At 38.7% G+C, this 18,719-nt stretch overlaps 1 protein-coding gene across 3 annotated transcripts in view; it reads right to left on the reverse strand.

Moving 5' to 3' along the window:
- Positions 1-18,719, reverse strand: part of LOC18445598 (Nucleotidylyl transferase superfamily protein) — a 49,782-nt gene that overhangs the window by 7,446 nt on the left and 23,617 nt on the right. For all 3 annotated transcript variants that reach the window (XM_088854462.1, XM_006855735.4, XM_011629254.3), the window contains 4 exons: positions 12,421-12,577; positions 12,199-12,295; positions 1,773-1,882; positions 1,236-1,342 (listed from right to left, as the gene is read on the reverse strand). In XM_088854462.1, the coding sequence (XP_088710588.1) occupies positions 1,236-1,342; positions 1,773-1,882; positions 12,199-12,295; positions 12,421-12,574 (468 nt within the window). In that variant the 5' untranslated portion in view covers positions 12,575-12,577. The remainder of the gene's footprint in view (positions 1-1,235; positions 1,343-1,772; positions 1,883-12,198; positions 12,296-12,420; positions 12,578-18,719) is intronic.

Raw genomic sequence — 18,719 nt, forward strand, 5'->3', positions numbered from 1 at the left:
CACAGTGAGGTATATCAGTTCCAATAACGTGACAAGAATCGATTTGCACCATTAATATGGAGCAGATGAAGAATAAACTGCAGCAAATTAATGAATAACTAGACAATAGTAATGTCCATCCAAGAACTAAGGTTAAAGCAGGTACAAATACAGTCAAGAACTAACATATTTGTAGTTCAAAAACTTATCCAGTGAGTAAATTGCAGACAAGAATAGCCCAATACTCACTATGAACTAAGAAGGGCACAGCACAACTTTATTGTTACCGAGGCATGGACTTGAAGGGAGATATTTTAAAAACTATAATCACACTCAACAAGGTTGACTCAGAAACAGGAAAGTCACAAAGGGAACAACCTTTTTCTAGAGTGATGATTGCAACATCAAAATGGGTTTTTCCTATTTATTATAAATGGAAGGAAAAAGATAAAAAGCTTCCAAAGATCACTAGAAGTATGTCAAAGAACCCTGGAATCATCCAAGCAAATTAAGATATATTTTTCCTCAGATGAATGATGCTAGCAATAAGGAATTGATCGAGATCCATATGAAAGCTCAGTTTTCTTTTATCTTTTTTTTGGGCATGCTCGTGATTAAAATCCAGTGACTAATATCAAACAGCAGCACTGATCAAGAAAACATCAAACAGAACGTAAAAACAGCATTCCACTCACCTCTACAACAAGCTCATTATTTATAATACCAATACAGTAGATAAGGACCAAATTTCCTATTCAGTATGTTATTCATGCAATGGCTGGTTCTTTAATGGTTTGAGAAAAATATACTTCAACGATTATGAATGAAATAGGGAGAGCATCATAATTAGATAATGTATGCTTTACTAGTTTACTACAGATAACTTTAAAAGCATACTTGAGATACGTTGCCATAACAAAATATTTCATGGTTGCAATCATTCAAAACTTTCACGGTGTCACCAGATTTTGTGTTTTTCATATTCACCAAATTCAACTTATCCTAGTGCAGCCCAATTTTTGTAAATTGTAATATTCATGAGAATAGACAATAAAAGATGTAGTTCATTTTTATCGATAAATGGGATTCCTCCTGAAAACTTATTTGCTATGCATAACTCTGTTGCAAATCCTATCAATAAAGAATGTCATAAAATGCAAAGGTCACAGATAAAACCAAAGTTGTCTATGGCTACTTGAGACAGGTTCATAATATATAGTACAGCACAAACTAGAAAAGAATTATCATTGTCTCACATTGATAAGTCTTGCTGCAGTATCTGCGCCAATTACAAAAGCACTGCCAGGAAACAGTTCTGCCTTCTTGTAGAAGTAAGGTAGATTAGAGATGATCACAGTTTTCCCTGTCAATGAAAGTTAATGAGAATTATATGAAATACATGTCAGTAATTAACTTGATGAAGTTACAACTAAGTATGGCTAGCAAAGAAAATATTGCAAAGAATAACTTCAAATTTTTAGGAAAATATTTCTTGAAATCATTAATGCAATAAGAACGTCATACATGGGACTACAGACACACTGATACCGCAATACACATGAGCCTAAAAATACTCTCAAAGCCCTTGCAACTGGATATTTAATAAAGATCTCTCTGAGTTATCCAGAGGGAATTGAAAAGTGCCCCAACCATGAAAGGAAATAAATAGGAACGAGTATAAACAGGGTAATCACTCAAGTTTATCAGCTACCACAGTTCCCTTTGAAGAAATATCACAGATAGCAACTACATTTGTGAAATAATAACTTCTAGAAGAAACCATGACAACTTACCAACATGTTCAAATTGTTTAACTCTTTCTTTGATTTCGCATATTGTCAAAGGTGGCTTATCTGGATTTACAGCAGATATCTCAAAGCAAGGAAAACCATCACTGCACATTCTGCAAGGTGGAAGTTTAAAGTTAGAAGAGGAGTAAAAAAAGGTAATGAATATAAAAAGAAACTTTCCTTTGGCAACATGAAGGACAATATTGTCATCACAGGATTGGCTCCGTGTTCTATCCAACTACACTCCCTGGAGGAAGTAGCAACGTTGAAAGAATACAGCATAGGAATACTTTGCAGGAAATATTAAATTCCAATTCTCCACCTGTTAGATTGCTGAGTTTAGTTGTAGAACTCCATAATTAGAGTTTGATAACTAATGGAATTATACACTAACAAAAAATTTTTATTATGTCGACGTTAATTATACACTAGCAAATTAATGACCACAGTCACTGTAATTTTGTTAAATAGACTCTAAATTCAGAGTCCACATAAGAAGAATATATACTCAAGTCTTAAATTCAGAGTCCACTTAACAAGAATATATGCTCAAGTCTTATACAATTAATTTAGCTAAGACATTTTATTGAACAAGATACATCATTACATCAGCAAATACTTCAAAGATGATATAACATATCATCATGGTGACTTCGGACTAGCCTGAGTTGACTCAACATAGCCATGTACTGTGTCCATTTCCAAAAAACAGGAAAAAATAAAAAATAATAATAAAAACTGGAGATAGAAAAGCATAGAAGCTCTGCCCAGACTCCTAGACACTCAGAAATTCGACATATTTCTATGCAATTTTAGACGAAAGAAACTGAAAAAGCTCATTTAATTTCTAATGATATTAACCTTGCGGGTATCGTGGGTTCCTTAGGCACATCGTTTTTTTTTTTTTTTCTCTGCCTTTTTTAGAATTGTTTTAGCACATTTTCAACAACACCTCCCCCAAACCACTTGGCAGTTGAACCCCATGTTGTATCATCAACACCATATCAGTGGGTATGTTTCCTTTTCTTTCTTTCTTTTTTTTTTATTTTGTTTTTTGCATTTGAACTTCAAGTTCTCCCAGATTTTCTTTGAAAAGGACCAAAAAGACGCTGTGACTTATAAACTTTTTAGTTGTAAACTCATTTCATTACAATGAGATATATGGAATGGAAAGTTAACAAATTGAATTAGTTAATGCGAGACTGTGAACTTAAGAATTAGAAAAGAAGAAAATTAATAAATAAATAAACAAACATCTCAAATTTTAATGTAGCCCGAAACCCTTGTTTGTTTTCTTTAATTTTTTGGGAATTCTCTTAAGATTTTTGGGAGGAAATGGAAAAGACTCCCCGAGTCCGAGTCTTCGATTCATTACACATGGACCTCTATTGAGACCCAAGCTGAGTTCAAATTTTACAGTTCACATGAAAGATAGAAGAAGGAATACTTCCAACAAACCCTCATTCATGTCTACCAATCTGTATAAGGCTTTTGTCCTAATCACCAAATGTATCATGGTCCTAGAGTCTTGGCTACTACCGATGGAACCAAATGAGCCCACAAAATGCATCCACACCACACCAACTACATCTCAAATAAGCGTCAAGTTATCCCAACCAGAGATGGGTTACAAAACAATCTCCCATTAGAATTGATCTTGAGAAACCTTAGGAACAGGCGAGTACAAACTTCCATAGCCCTAAGCCGAAGGTTTTCTTACACCCAAGATGGTCTACAATGCCAAATCTTCCAATCTGGCTCCGCCAAGCTCCTCTCAAGTAAGTATCCAACAAAGAAATACTAATCAGGATAATCTTTATCAATACGCCTCTTCACATTTCTTTATGATATACAATATACAATTATTTACTTGTTCCAAATCCCCTAAGTGATAATTCTAGAGAAGATAACCTTATGAAGAAGGACCCAGAAAGCCATAAAAAATGCAAAGAGATAACGAGGAAATGATCAAACATATAGAATAAATTATAGATGCCCCATTGTCCCCTTGGCCTCCTCGCAATCATGCATTTATCATCTATGCCAGATGTGATTAACCTTAAGCCCAAGAGTCAAATGCTATCAAATAGAAGCAGAAATAAACTTTATTCATATATCCATATAACTTCAATCACAAGTAGGCTCTTGTTAGAGAATGATAAAATATCACCTTGAATACATGAGAGAGAAAAACAAGCTGTCATTCAGGTAGAGATGGATGAAGAGGAAGCAAGGAGAAGCCCAATTCCTTCATGAGTGAGAAGCTGCACTCAAAGATGTATATTGTTTCTAACCAGCATTAATTGAAGGTTAGATAAGGGTACAAATAAATGTCGAACTTGTATATTTGTCCTTTACAATGAACATGAACTACAAATACAAGAGGAAGCTACAGCAGTATATAGAACTACAAATATATCCCTGAATAATTATGACTAACACTCCCTAAGTTCTACATCGTGTCTAAACATGTACAACTCGTCCTTCCAATACCAATGTCCTTTAATAACCCTTTTGTAAATATTTCGCTATTTGATCTTCTATCCCACAAACCTCGCTTCAATTTATTTGGCTCAATCCCTTCCCACACAAAATGAAAATCAATTTGAATATGTTTAGATCTATCACGAAATACTAGATTTGCTGCTAAGGCTAAGGCACTCTTGTTATCACAAGACATTGTGGATCTTTGGATTTTCATGCCCAATGTGGTCATCATACTATGGATCCATAACATCTCCAAAATAATACCTCCTAGCAACCAATATCAGCTTCAGTACTTGACCTAGCTACTGTCTTCTATTTCTTACTTCTCCATGATATCAAGTTTATCCCAAGATGAAACAAACTCCTATACTGATCTTCTTGAATCTGGGTCACCAGCGTAATCTGCATCTAAATACCCCATAATTGGTTCAATTTGCAGATTCTTCACTTCATTCTTATGATAGATTATGTCATGGCTCACTGTTCCTTTAATGTATCTAATAATTCTTTTAAGGCTTCCACATGAGATGAAGTGGGCATATACATAATTGACAAACTTGAATCACTACATATGATATATCTGGTCGTGTTAATGTGAGATACTATAAAGCCCATGGAATGCTCCTCTACTTCTTTGGTTCTCTTAAATTAATATACCCATTACCTACCACGTTTTTATCGTTTGGTCTTATAACAATCTCCCATGTGTCATCGACATGGATGCATCCAAGTATGTTGATGAGATCTTACTCTAAGAATACTTGATATTCATGAGTGAAGCCTTCATAGCTTAGAATCTTTCAATAGGATGTTTAATGCGCGTCCACGTCCTCAATGATGTGATGTCAACATCTGAATCAGCAGGCTTGCTTAACATGGCCGCTTTAGGTGCTCACTGGCTGGTTTGCGCATTCGTTTGCTGGTCTTTCTGATGTGCTCACTTGTTGCCCCATCTCAGCTCTTCATCTGATACAATGACTTCGCGTGGACCATTTTGTGTTGATCCCATACTTTGGCCTATTTAATGGTCATCCTCGAAGAATGGCATAACGGCCTCCCCTGGATCACAGGGAACAATGTCTTCATCATCTCAACCTTTCTCAACATCGTCTTCAACAAATTTCTCCATCTGATATCGACTTATGAAGAATGGTTCACTGTCACTCTTGTGTTTGTCACTTTCCTTTGGATAAGGACTTTCATCTGCAATATGATTATTTGGAGGAATATTTCAACTCAATAAATGTTATATGTCCAGAAATGAAAATTCTTTTTGTTCAGCAATGGTAACATTTATAACCTCTATGATCCTTGGAGTATCTCACAAAAATACATGTGTTCGCCTTGGAATTTAAAGTTCGGTCCTAAGGGTACGATGAATATGTACACAACACCAACATCCAAAACTCCTCAAGACAGAATAGTCAAGGGTTCTTCCAAGTAGTGTTGGTATGAAGATTTTCCATCCAATACAACAGTTGTAAGCCTATTTACCAAACCGGTAGCTGTATGGAAAGCTTTAGCCCATAAACTTTGGAACTCCACTAGAAAAAATATGAGATAATCCAACTTCATTTACATGTCTATGTTTCCTTTCTGCCAATCCATTTTGTTCTAGAGTACAAAGACAAGAAATTGGTGCTCTATCCTATTGTCCCTAGGGTAATTTTTTAATGTTGGAGATGAGTACTTCCCCCCTCCATTACTACAAAAATACAAAAATTTCTTATGGAGGACCTTTTCAACAAAAAACTTGAAACGTCTTAGTGCTAGTTTGGATGTACCCAAAATTGTAATATTTTGGGATTGCAATCCAAAAATCTTGTGAAGTAGATTTGAACCATTTGGACAAGCACAAGATTTTCCTAGATTTTTGGATTGAAAAAAACAATTATGCGGTATCAAGGCAAAGTTACCGTAAAAAAATATTCAAGCCAGACTTGAATTTTTTTTTATGAAAGTGCGGCTCTCTAACCCCTATGCAAACCCCACCTTGTGACCCAACAACCCACACCGTGAAACCTTAGAAACCCCAAATCTACTCTCTCTCTCTCTCTCTCTCTCTCTCTCTCTCTCTCTCTCTCTCTCTTCTCTACCTCAAAAACCCCAAATCTACTCTCTCTGTCCCTCATAAATTCCAAATCTACTCTCTCTCTCTCTTATACCTCAAAAACCCCAAATCTACTCCCTCTCTCTCATAAACCCCAAATAAGACAGAGAAAAATAACAGAGGTAAAAGAAGAAGCTCAAATAAGGCAGAGAAGAAGAACAACAATAACAAGAGCTTGGATCTCTTGCTAAAGGGGAGAAGAGAAGAGGGAAGCAAGGAGATCTTTAATTCACCATTACGGTTTGCTAGCTTGGGTCTCTTGTTAAAGGGGAGAAGAGAAGAGGGAAGCAAGGAGATCTTTAATCCACCATTACAGTTTGCTCCATTCTGCTGCTCGTGGATTTCTGGTTGCATCAAGGTTAGAGGGAGAAACACGCAACAAGGTGAGAGAGAGAGAGCGTTAATTGCGTAGTTATCCCCTTCTTGTTGATGAAGAGAATCGCAGAGAGAAAAATAGACTTTAACACCCAAATGGCTTTCTAAGAAAAGAAAAAAGGCTTGGTATTTTTTGTAATTGGTATTTGAAAAACTGTATTTTTATTGGATAACAATTTTTTTTATTTGACATCCAAACTGACCCTAAATGTTTCAAATGCATGAGATTTTTTATTAAGAAAGAAAATCCATAGAAAACTACAGAAGTCATCAACAAGCATCACATAATAGTGGGAATTTGATTGATATGCAGTAGGCACTGGACCCGATATATCATAATGCACTTACTCAGACGGAGAAGCACCTTTCTTATTAGAAATACATAGCAATTTGACATCTTTTCCCAGTTGACAACCATGACACATAAACTCAATACGATGATCATTATTGCAGGAAACAAGTCCTTATTTACACAACTTATTTAAAGAGTCCATACTACAATGACCCAATCTATGATGTTACGCATTGGCATCCTTATTAACAAAACAAGGCCACATCCTCTATCATTTCTTCCTCTGCCACTACCTCCATGAAAATCATTCCCAGGAGATGAATAATCGTTGTTGGATAAAAAAACGATCATAAGAATTTGCATTTGATTGTTAAGTCATCCTTTTATTAGGGAACATAGCTTCATGTTGAAGTAGAGGATGTAATTCTGCACGAGTAACACTTTTCTTTTTGAGAATGTTAACATTGTATTGAAGGTAGAAAACGTACAAAATGTTACAAAATTTAATCCCATAAGAATGGAGACTATAAACATCCAAAAAATGACACTCCCCATAAGGGAGCCCTATACAAAATAGGGAGGGTTGAAGAGGCTGGACGCTCCATCAGTTTCAACTAATGACTCAGACTGCAAAATATTACTTAGTCATTTGAGTATTAGCACCTCCTTTGGTGAGAGCGTCTGTGTGTTAATTACTTTCGCACCAAATGCGTTTCCAAGAAAACGAAAGGCCTGAGCAAAGATGAGTAATTTCTTTGAAGATGTATGATAGAGACCAGGGGTAAGGGGTGGAGGCAGAGGTTGTACGAATCACGTTTCACGATGAGAGTAGAGGACCAACTATGGTCGAACAATCTAAGGCCTTCAAGGAGAGCGAGAGCTTCTTCCGTTAAGAGTCAAAGTGTCCAATGTGTTTGGAGTAGGAAACCCAGATTTTGCCCTTGTGGTTCCTTAACAAGCCATCAATGCTGGCCAGTCCAGGTTTGCCAAGGCAACACCCACCAAAATTCAACTTGATGGCACCAGGGTCCAGAGAAGTACAGATGGAGACACAGAGAACCCTGCGGCACGAGAGATGAAGGAGGGGTAGCCAGTCTAGGTGAAAGGCCGACTGGTGTATTCCCTTGAAGAGTTTTGGTTAGAGGCCCAAAAAGTCACCCGAAGATTTGATCTTGTCAAGCAAAACTGCAATAGACTGGTATTGTCCTTGGAAGATCCGATGATTGCACTCGATCCACATGGTCCTAAGGAGCGCAAAGATTGATGCCTTCCATAGGAGAATGCCAGGCTTAGGCCAAGGGTAGGGCTAAAGTTAATAGCCAGGGGATAGATTGGGGGGTAACCCATTGCCAGTGAAAAAGGCAAAGAACGAGACTCTAGAGGAGGGAGGCAACAGGACAGTGGATGAATAGGTGTTTGTTGGTTTCCTCAGCCTCGAAGTAGATGGTGTGTGGTCTACTGTGAGGGCCATTTGATGGAGGGCAATCCAATTGAAAAACTGGATCTTTGGAGGCACAAGGAGAAACCAAGCCTTAACAGAAACAGAAGTAGGGGCTTAAGGAAAAGGTGGGAGGTTGGATAAGCTTTCGGTATAAAGCGGATACTGTAAAGAAACCAGAGGGTGAGGGGCACCAGATGAGCCTATCCTCGCCCTGGATTACAATGAGGGAGGAATCTAGAAGAGCTGAGAGGTCGAGAAACTCTTGGAGTTCGTAGTCTAAAGGGGGCCTCCTAAAGGTAAGGCTCCACACACGCTTGGGTCCTAGGATGTTGAATACTTCAGCACCTGATTCCTGCCTATAGACTCTGAGAAGAGGGAGGGGAAAAGATTCATAAAGGGGAGGTTCCAAACCACAAATCGGACCAAAATTTGGTTTGAGTACCAGCCCGAGCTAAAATGCGAATATTCTGTTTGAACACCTTGAGGGTGCTAAGGCGAGTGCGCCATACACCTAAGGCCCTGCTGTAAGCTCTGGAGGGAAGTAGCCAGGAGGAAGGCTGGAGGTGGTATTCTTGTTGGAGAACCAGCTGCCACAGGTGATTGAATTGGGTGGTGTAGAGCCAACACCATTTGCCCAAGAGGGTAGTATTGTTAACTTTGAGCTTTTGTTGGAGAACCAGCTGCCGCAGGTGATTGGATTGGGTGGCGTAGCACCACCACCATTTGCCCAAGAGGGCAGTATTGTTAACTGAGCTTTCAGATGCCAAGACCCCCCAAGATGGCAAGGTGAGCATACTTTGTCCAAGCTATAAGGTGGATCCTGAGCTCCCAAAGGAAATTTTTCATCAGGTGGTTTAGGCGAGTTAGAACTATTGTCGGCATTCTGAAATGGGACATTTGGTAGATTGGGATGCTGGATAGGGTAGCTCTAATAAGTACGGCTTTGTCGGGCAGGGAGAGGAAACGACCTTTCCAAGTAGTGAGCCCACGCTCAAATTTATCGATAATGTGTGCCCAAGAGCTAAGCTTAGGTTTGCCAATGCCGAGTGGGAGTCCGAGATATGTTCAGGGAAGGCTATCTGTACTGCAGCCCCAACTCTCGGCCAAGGCATGGGTTACATGGGAGTTGAGCGCTACCCCTATCATCTTCGATTTACCCATATTAACCTTGAAGCCAGTAAGCCCATTCAAAACATTTAAGGAATAGGAAGAGAGTATCGGTCTCTTGGGGGGAAGCGTTACAAAACACCAATGTGTCGTGGGTGTATTGTAAGTACGAAATGGTAACACATAAACCTATGGAGTAGGCCTTCGCTAAAAGCCGGGAGATAGAATGGCTAAAGACTTCGGCTACAATGACGAAGAGGAGAGGGGAGAGAGGGTCGTCGTGGCGCAGACCCCTAGAAGTGGGGAAGAAGCCCCTGGGGGAACTGTTAATCAAAACTGAGAAGTAACGGCTGGATATGCAGCCCCTGACCCATCTCCTCCTCCGCTGACCATAGCCCATTCAGTGAAGGGTTTCATCAAGAATACCCCAATCGATGTGGTCATAGGCCTTTGCCCAATTGAGGTTGACAATAAGGCCTGGGATTTTGGATAGGTGCCTTGAGTGGATCCACTCATAAGCCACTAAGGCCCCGTAAAGTATTTGTCGATCTTTCACAAATGCGCCCTGTTGTGGGGATATTACCAGGCCGAGGACTTCTCTAATGCAGGAGGCAAGCACCTTAGACAAAATTTTATACAAAACTGTTTATGAGACTAATCGAACGGACGTCCTTGAGTTCCTCCGGTCCTTTCTTGGCGACCAGAGTGATGAAAGTGGCATTAAAGGCTTTATGCACTATTTCCCTGGGGGAGAATTCTACAAAGAATGCGAGGGTATCTCATCGAAACAAGCTCCAAAAGGTACTAAAAATGGTAATTGGGAAGCCGTCCAGGCCCGTGGCCTTGTCTTGGCCAAGGTCATGGATAGCCCTGGGTATTTCCTCTCTGAGAACAGTCTCTCGAGCCATTCGCCCTTCTCAAGACGGAGGGTCAGGAAAGAAAGATTTCCCATGGTGGGTTTGGGCCCAGGGGGGAGCAGTTAAGAGCTTTTGAAAGAAATCAAGGATGGCTCTTTCAACCTCGGCAGGGTGTTTGAAGATGAAGTTCTCCACTTTGATGCGGGTGCTGGTGTTGTCCTGCCATCTACAATTAGCAATCTTGTGGAAAAACGAAATGTTGAGGTCGTCAAGCACAGAATTACATGGACAAGGAGCCTTGCTATGGTTCTTTGCCAGAAATTGTGCAATAGTGTTCTATATAGCAACAATGAAAGTAATATAGCTGTTTTCTTGAATTCAATGCTTCATGGAAAAACCAAGCATATTCAAACAGATCAACACTCGGTGAGAAAAACTTGAAGACAAAGAAATAGTTGTGGAGTTTGTTGGGACCAGTGAACTTATGTCCAACATTTTCACAAAAGGGTTGAACAAGCATAGACATAGCTATCCATGATTGTTGCCAAATGCTGATGTAAAACTTGAGGGAGAAACTTGAGGGAGCATATTAATGATATGACTTGCAGGGACTGACATTTATGTTTCATTTTATTGATTTGCACCCATATGTAATATTTTATATTGCATATTCATAATGTCAACAACATATATATCTGAATATAAGGAGGCCCAAGAACATAATTGTTAGTTTTGGACGATCCATTGCAGATTTAGCCACTCTCTTCCACTTATGCATAACCTCTATCTTCTTTTTTTTCTTACGAATACTACTTCTCAATAATATTTCTCTTATGACTCCATTCCTCCTCTCTAAATGTCAAATGCCACAACTCAAGCAGTAATCTGTCACCCATCTGATCAAGTTAATAAGTTAATAACCAATCCAGGCCTCAGCAACTCCATAAAAAATCACTATCCAAAAAGAAAGATTGACATACTAACAGTGTAGCAAAAATATATTTTCACAGTAACAGCATTGTTGAACTTGAAAGCAATATTGGCCAAGAAAGAAAACAACTTTTCGTTATGCCAATCTCCTTTTTTGACATTTTGACAAAGCAGACCCTATAAGTGCAGAACCTTTTAATGGACATAGCTAAGCCAATTTACATGCAAGGTAGATGCGTTTATGCTACAAATAGGGGTCATGAGCTTTAAGCAAGGATAATCCATAGGAAAAATTTTCACGTGCGCATTTTTGTTGGAGGGAGGGCAGCACGGAGGACTTTCCTAAAAAGCAAAAATTGTGTCCGTGTAAAAGAGAGCCTTTCCTTAGAAATTCCAATATGAGAGAGGAGAGAAAGCATAAGTTGGCCAAGCACACATGTCAGTCTTGTTCAAATCAGAGAAACCCAGGGGAATCGACACCAAACTTGGCAGCTAGTGGACTATACTCCACCTAACCTTTTATTCGATGGTACACAATATCCAACATCCATATGAGAAAAAATGATGGGTGATAATGGCAAAACATACTGTGCACCACGCAGAGGAAGTGCAAAGACATCAAGCAAGTTGCAGACTGGACCGATCTCGACCCATATGAACCAGAATGTGCAGCAACCCAAGCAACGTCCAAGATGGAATGGCTATTGAAAGTAAAAATTTGGCATTCATATATTTTGGAGAATCCAGAAATTCATACATTTGGGCTGAAGTTATTAGTGAGTCAAAAAAGCATTCTGAAGGTCCATTTCAAGGTAGGAAAGGAGTGATACCTTGAAGCAACTTCCAAAAGTTTGAGGTGACCATCATGCAAGGGATTAAATGAACCAGGTAGTATAACCTTTCTTTCAGATTTTAAAGCATGCATATCTGCAAAGATTAACAAAAAAAAAAAAGATGTTTTATAAAAATAAATAAAACTATTCATTTGAAAATAAAAATAAAAAAAAAATAACACAGTTGCCAACAATAATCAAGCAAATACTTCCAGTTACCACTAGAAAATGGATAAATCTTCATGGAAATTTCTCCATCTATAACTTGTTGTAGCTCCTTATCCTCATCAAATGACTCTTGAGATTCTTCAGGCACCTCAGATTCCTGCAATCCCATATTTACCGCACATTGAACCAGACATGCATCCGCCATTTCCTGTACGAGTAAAATACTGATAAGATTTTTTGAGGTCTTTGTGTAATGAAGCAAGTAAAATAATGTAGAAATGCCATCATGAATGAATTTTTGGTTTTAACATATGTAATAATTAGAAGATCATCTTTTAACCACTTACGAAGAAAACACTATTATAGCAACTGATACACTATCATATATTATACATTTATATTTATTTTATTAATATAATTTGTATTATATAATATATATATTTATATAATATAATTATATATATAATAGAAATGGCATAGGCATAATATTAGACAAAGATTTAAAAGAAAAAGTACTTAATGTCAAAAGAATAGGTGATTGGCTCCTATTAATTAAACTTGTATTAGGGGAAGAGATTATTAACGTAATTAGTGCTTATGCACCACAAGTAGGATTAAATGATAGAATTAAAAGACAATTACGGCACATCAATTTGAATTTACCCTACCGCATAATAACTCCTTTTGACCTCCCATCCCTATTTCTATCCTTGCTCCCATCCATTGCTTTCCCAATTCATTCGGATTTGAAAAGTCAAATCAATTCATTGGAATTTCCTTTTCTCGTCTCTACGAATGACTGGATTGGAAGAACAGACGAAGATGAACATCAAAGTTCATTCTCCCTTTATCTATTGGTCCGGCCAGCACAAAAAAGAAAAAGAATTCTCAGGGTAATCTTCATTATCTCTATCCCGATGTGGCTGATCACCCAGAAAGACCAGCTAAGCGTCATGTCCAAGTGCTGCCCCCGGGGAAATCCGGGCTGTGGTGATAAACTTGTAAGGTCCATGACCAGAGAACTAAGAGGCTACCCTACTATTGATCTGTGGATAAGTCGGCCCGTGCAAGCATAGATCAATCAGAGCGTCAACCCAGTCTTTTTTACACAAATGAAGAAAGAGACGACAGGTGAGCTCGACTAGGCGCTCAACCCTCACGAGGGTTGAGTTCGCGCTTGCCCCTAGTTGATACTGCTTTCTCTTCCAAGCAGTCGCTTACTACCCCCTCTATTAAGAAGAGAATGTTTCATCAATAATTCATATAAATTCTTTGGTCTTTTCCCCCAGTAATTACGAGTGAGTGATTGGTTCACGCGGTGCCCTCCGATTCTTCCTAGCTCCTTGATGTGCATAGCCCCCCTTCCCCTTCTTGGTGAGTGAGCCCACCCTTGTAAGGAGGTGGAACTAGATATGAAACAACTAGATCCGGTCTCAATCTGCGACTAGCATATCTAAAACTAAGGTTTTTCGTCTGTAGCCGTTATTCAATTCCGACACTCCGCCCCAGTAGTAGGCGTTCTTCAATAACTCAGTAGTCAACTCTTTCGCTTAGCAGTTGAATTAGCCACTAAGCTGCCGAAGTTCGGCAGCGACAATCTATTGAGTTCTAAGGAACCTTCAAAAGGGCTAATTCCTTATCCAACTATTTTAGGCTAAGTGTGGATTACCTTAGAAGAGCTGCTAAGCGCTATTACAAATGCCTCGGTCGGATTCGGGCTGTCGAAATTCATTAGGGGAGGTCATTCCTTATCCAGCTTAGGCTGCGAAGCTACTCAAGGGCGCGGGCGGATAAGCTCTAGAAACTGTCAAAACCTTTAATACCCACTTCCTTTCTTCGGAACTGCTCCCCTCCATTTTTTGGGGGAACTTGAGTGACCCCATTACCCTTGGAGGTAGCTTCGTATAGGGTTGTAAAGTAGCCTAGTTAGGTCTATCGAATGACGGTAGCTTAGAACTTTTGGTTTTGGTCAAAAGTCAAAGGAAATGGGGAGGGGAGGACATAGATGGAATAGTCCAAGACATACCAAATGGAGAGAGGACCGTTTTTAGGAAGGGACTTAAGTGGTCATGTAGGGAAGGATAGTAGAGGATACGAAGGGGTACATAGGGGATATGAGTTTGGGGAAAGACATGAGATTGCTGAGACTATTCTAGATTTCATTATGGCCTACGAACTGGCAATAGCAAACAATTACTTTAAAAAGCCAAATGAACATTTACTATCTTATAAAAGTGGATCACATAAAAGCCAACTAGATTGCTTCCTAGTTAAGAAGGTAGATTGACCATCATGTAAAGGCTGCAAAGTTTTCCCAGGAGAGAGTTTGACTACCCAAAATAGGCTTGTGGTTATGAACGTCTACATAAAGATATGGAAGAGAAGGGGTGAAAGTAATGAGTGTCTGAGAACTAGGTGATGGAATTTAAAAAATGAGAAACTAGACTTATTTAAGGATAAATTAGTTGAAAAAGAATAATGAAACTTTGAAAATGATGTCAATGTAATATGGAATGAGATGGCTGACTGTATCAAGAAAATGAAGAAGTTTTAGCAGAATCTAGAGGGAAAAGAAATTTCGATAAGGAAACTTCGTGGGGAGTGATGAGCTTCAAAAGTCCATTAGCAAGAAACGATCATGTTATAAAACTTAGCAGTATAATAGAAATGATCAAAACTTAGAAGAAGAATATAAAAAAATGTTAAGAAAAACGTTAAACAAATAGTACGTAAAGCTAAACTTAAGGCATATGATAATCTATACAACAAACTAGGAACAAGAGAAGGTGAAAAAGATGTCTTCAAATTAGCTAAACTAGGAGAGAAAAAATATAGGGATCTAAACCATATTAAATGCATTAAGAGTGAGGATCAAAGGCTCTTAGTGGAGGATAATGAGGTCAACGAAAGGTAGAGAATTTATTGTCACAACCTTTTAAATGACGAACACAATGGGAACATAGCGGTAGAAGGAACTATTGGGTTTTTGTGGCTATTTAAAGACCTGATGAGAGCATGTACTGAAAATATATAATGAATTATTGACTCAATGGGAGTATGGCCCAGCTTGGACTGTAGGGCATTGACAATGCCTTAGACTCACATGAGTTCTGACTGGCTATGACTCAATGTGAAGTCCAAAATCCGTAGTCCTAAGTATCATGTAAGCATAACTGATAAGGGCATCGATGTGGGGTTATCCTTCAATGAGGTCGGAGATGTACCCAAGACAGTTGGCCAGAGGACATGGATTTAAGCCCTATGTATGATGGATGGCCAGAGAGGACAAGGTCCTAAATCCTCACCATTACCATCACACGGCATGTACATTAGATAGTCGTCCGGGAAGCAACCCTTCAGATACGGCTGTGTGACGTGTACATGTGCAGAAGAGTTGACTCCCTGCAACACTGGACTGTGTTGGAAGGACCCATGGAGCATATTGAATGAGCTCTGAACTTGTCCTCAAGGAAGGACCTGTAATCCATGGTGTAGGATCGTATCTTATCCACTTATTGACTGACTTTGATGGTCCAATCATGAACCCCTGCGATGCGTTGTGGGTTATGGGATCGATTGGGTCAGTTTGAAAGATTCAGTGAGAAGTGATCTCTAGAGATGATGGCAAACTTTCCTAGATAAGTTTTAATATGTTTTAATTATTTTTCAGATAATTAAAATGAATTTTTAGACTACTCTACGTATTTTATTTTATTACAATATGCTTTTTAAATAGAGAAAAATCCATTTCCTGGATTTATTTTAATCAAAAAGAAAAATAAAATATTTGTAGGTCCTATAAAAAATTAATTTATTATCTAAAAATTATGTTTAAGGTATTGAGGACCCATTAGGTTCATTGGGCCCACCATATTGTGGCAGTGTGAGCCAACATGGCCACCCATCTCCTCCATAATTCCTAAATTGAAAGATGCCAATTATGTCATATGTTGACTTGAAATCTTAGGAAACCTTGTTGTGTACAGATTTTGATTGATTTCAAAATAAGGTGTAAGAAATTAATTGTGATTGATTTTAAAATAGGATAGTGCAAGAAATTGATTGTGATTGATTTCAAAATAAGAATGTGTAAGAATTTAATTTTGATTGATTGATTACTTTCTCTATACAAAATATTTTATGGGAATGGAGTCATGGAAACTGACAGATAGGGTTCCACATCATTCCTTTAATCACGATGGCTGATTTGGAGAATGAATGGTTGAGATCTCTTCATCTCATAGGTCTCCAAGATTAAAAGTCAATATTAAACCTCACGATGATGGTAAAACCCTAACCCTAGAAACCCTAGCCTCTTGTCTATAAATACTAACTATGGGGGTTCTATTTCTAATCTCTATCTATCTATCTCTCTAAGCAACCAAAGGGGGCATGCCCCACTCAAGCCTTCTCTCTTTTCTTCTCTCATCCAAATTAAGGTTTAGGAAAGAGTTAATCCTAAGGGGTGGCATGCCCAAACCACACAAGCCCTAACCCTAGGTCCTCACCTCTTTCTCATGTGTTGAGCCTTGGTCAAAGAAATCCCATGTGATGCTCTCTAAGGGTTTTGCCTAGGCTTCCCTAATTGTGAAGTGTGTTCTTGAACAAAGATCTCAGGCGCCATCGGTGGAGGAGACCCGGTTTGGAGTGTACGAAATCTTTGGGGATAACCTGAGGCAAAGTACGCAGTATTTAACATTTCGTGTTTCTATTGCTTCCTTATGTAATTTTCAGTTCTACATGATGAAAGTACTTTTGTTTTAATAGCAAGCGAGAGGTCCTTGTAAGTGATCCTGATGGCAATACGTATAAAAGGGTAGAAAAATTTTAATCGATATTTACTTGCCCGGTCACCTAGTCCACCTTTCAAGAATTGTTGGCATAAATGATGGCGGAGGTCATAGATGCATTTGTAGGATTAGGATGTTGGAAGTGAAAGAAGCTTTGCAAAGGATGAAGATAGGAAAGGTTTTAGGACCAGATGGTATCCTGATAGAGGTTTGGAAGTGCGTGGGGGAGATTGGTATTGACTGGCAGACGAAGTTGTTCAACATGGTGTTGAGAACTAATAAAATGCCAGACAAATGGAGAAAAGGTATTGTGGTACCTATTTACAAAAACAAAGGAGACATACAAAATTGTGCGAACTATTGAGAGATCAAGCTTAAGAGCCATACTATGAAGCTCTGGGAGAGAATAATTAAGCAATGACTAAGGCATGAAATGAGTGTATCTGAAAACCAATTTGGTTTTAAGCCAAGAAGATCAACAACCGAAGCTATTTTCCTACTTAGGCAACTGATTGAGAAATTTAGGGCGAAAGAAAAAGACCTCCATATGGTCTTTATTGATCTAGAAAAAACTTATGATAGAGTACTTCGAGATTTGATTTGGCAGGTGTTGGAAAATAAAGGAGTCTCCAAACACTACATCGACTTGGTGATAGCAATGTAGATAGAACGCTAACTAGTGTACAAACAACTAGTGGAGAGACGAGTGAGTTTTTAATGACAATAGGTTCACATCAAGGGTCAGCATTGAGCCCATACTTCAAGACGAAAGAGGCTTGGTTTTCATTGCCCAACATCTCAAGTTCAACTCCTATATAACCTTGACAAGAAAAAAAAACTAGGCACCTACAGGATAAGGTACCATGGTGCATGTTGTTCACAGACGACATAGTTTTGATCAATGAGACCCGAAACAACATCAACACAAAGTTAGAATTTTGGAGGGATGCTCTAGAATCCAAAGGTTTTAAAATTAACTGGGCTAAGACAGAGTATATGAAATGCAAGTTTAGTAATAATTGAAGTAGAGACGAGCAAGTAGTTAAGATTGACGGCCAAGAAGTACAAAAAGACCGCACTTTCGATATCTTAGGTCGATAATTCAGAAAAATTGAGAGATTGAGGAAGATGTTACACTCAGAATTAGAGCTGGGTGGGCGAAGTGGAGATGTGCAACTGGAATTTTATGCAATCGCCGCATACCAACAAAGCTGGAGGGCAAGTTCTATAAGACAATTATGAGAACGGTTTTGCTCTATAGGGCAGAATGTTAGGCAGACAAAAAATAGTATACCCATAGAATGCGTATAGCAGAGATGAGGATGTTGAGATGAATGAGTGGAAAGAAAGAAGGGATAGAATTCGAAATGAATCCATTTGAGAAAACTTAGGTGTGACACTAATCGGCGATAAGATGAGAGAGAGTAGATTTTCGTGGGCTGATCATGTGTGGCATCAACCCAGTACAGCACCTGTTAGGAGGTGCAAAAATTAGTTCGAGTGGAAGGATTGAAAAAGACAAGGGGCAGGCACAAAAGGATATGGTTGAAAGTAGTCCAA

The sequence above is a fragment of the Amborella trichopoda genome, chromosome 12, assembly GCF_054954075.1.
Source record: "Amborella trichopoda isolate Santa Cruz 75 chromosome 12, AtrichopodaSantaCruz75HAP2 v2.0, whole genome shotgun sequence".
Taxonomy (NCBI): Eukaryota; Viridiplantae; Streptophyta; class Magnoliopsida; order Amborellales; family Amborellaceae; genus Amborella; species Amborella trichopoda.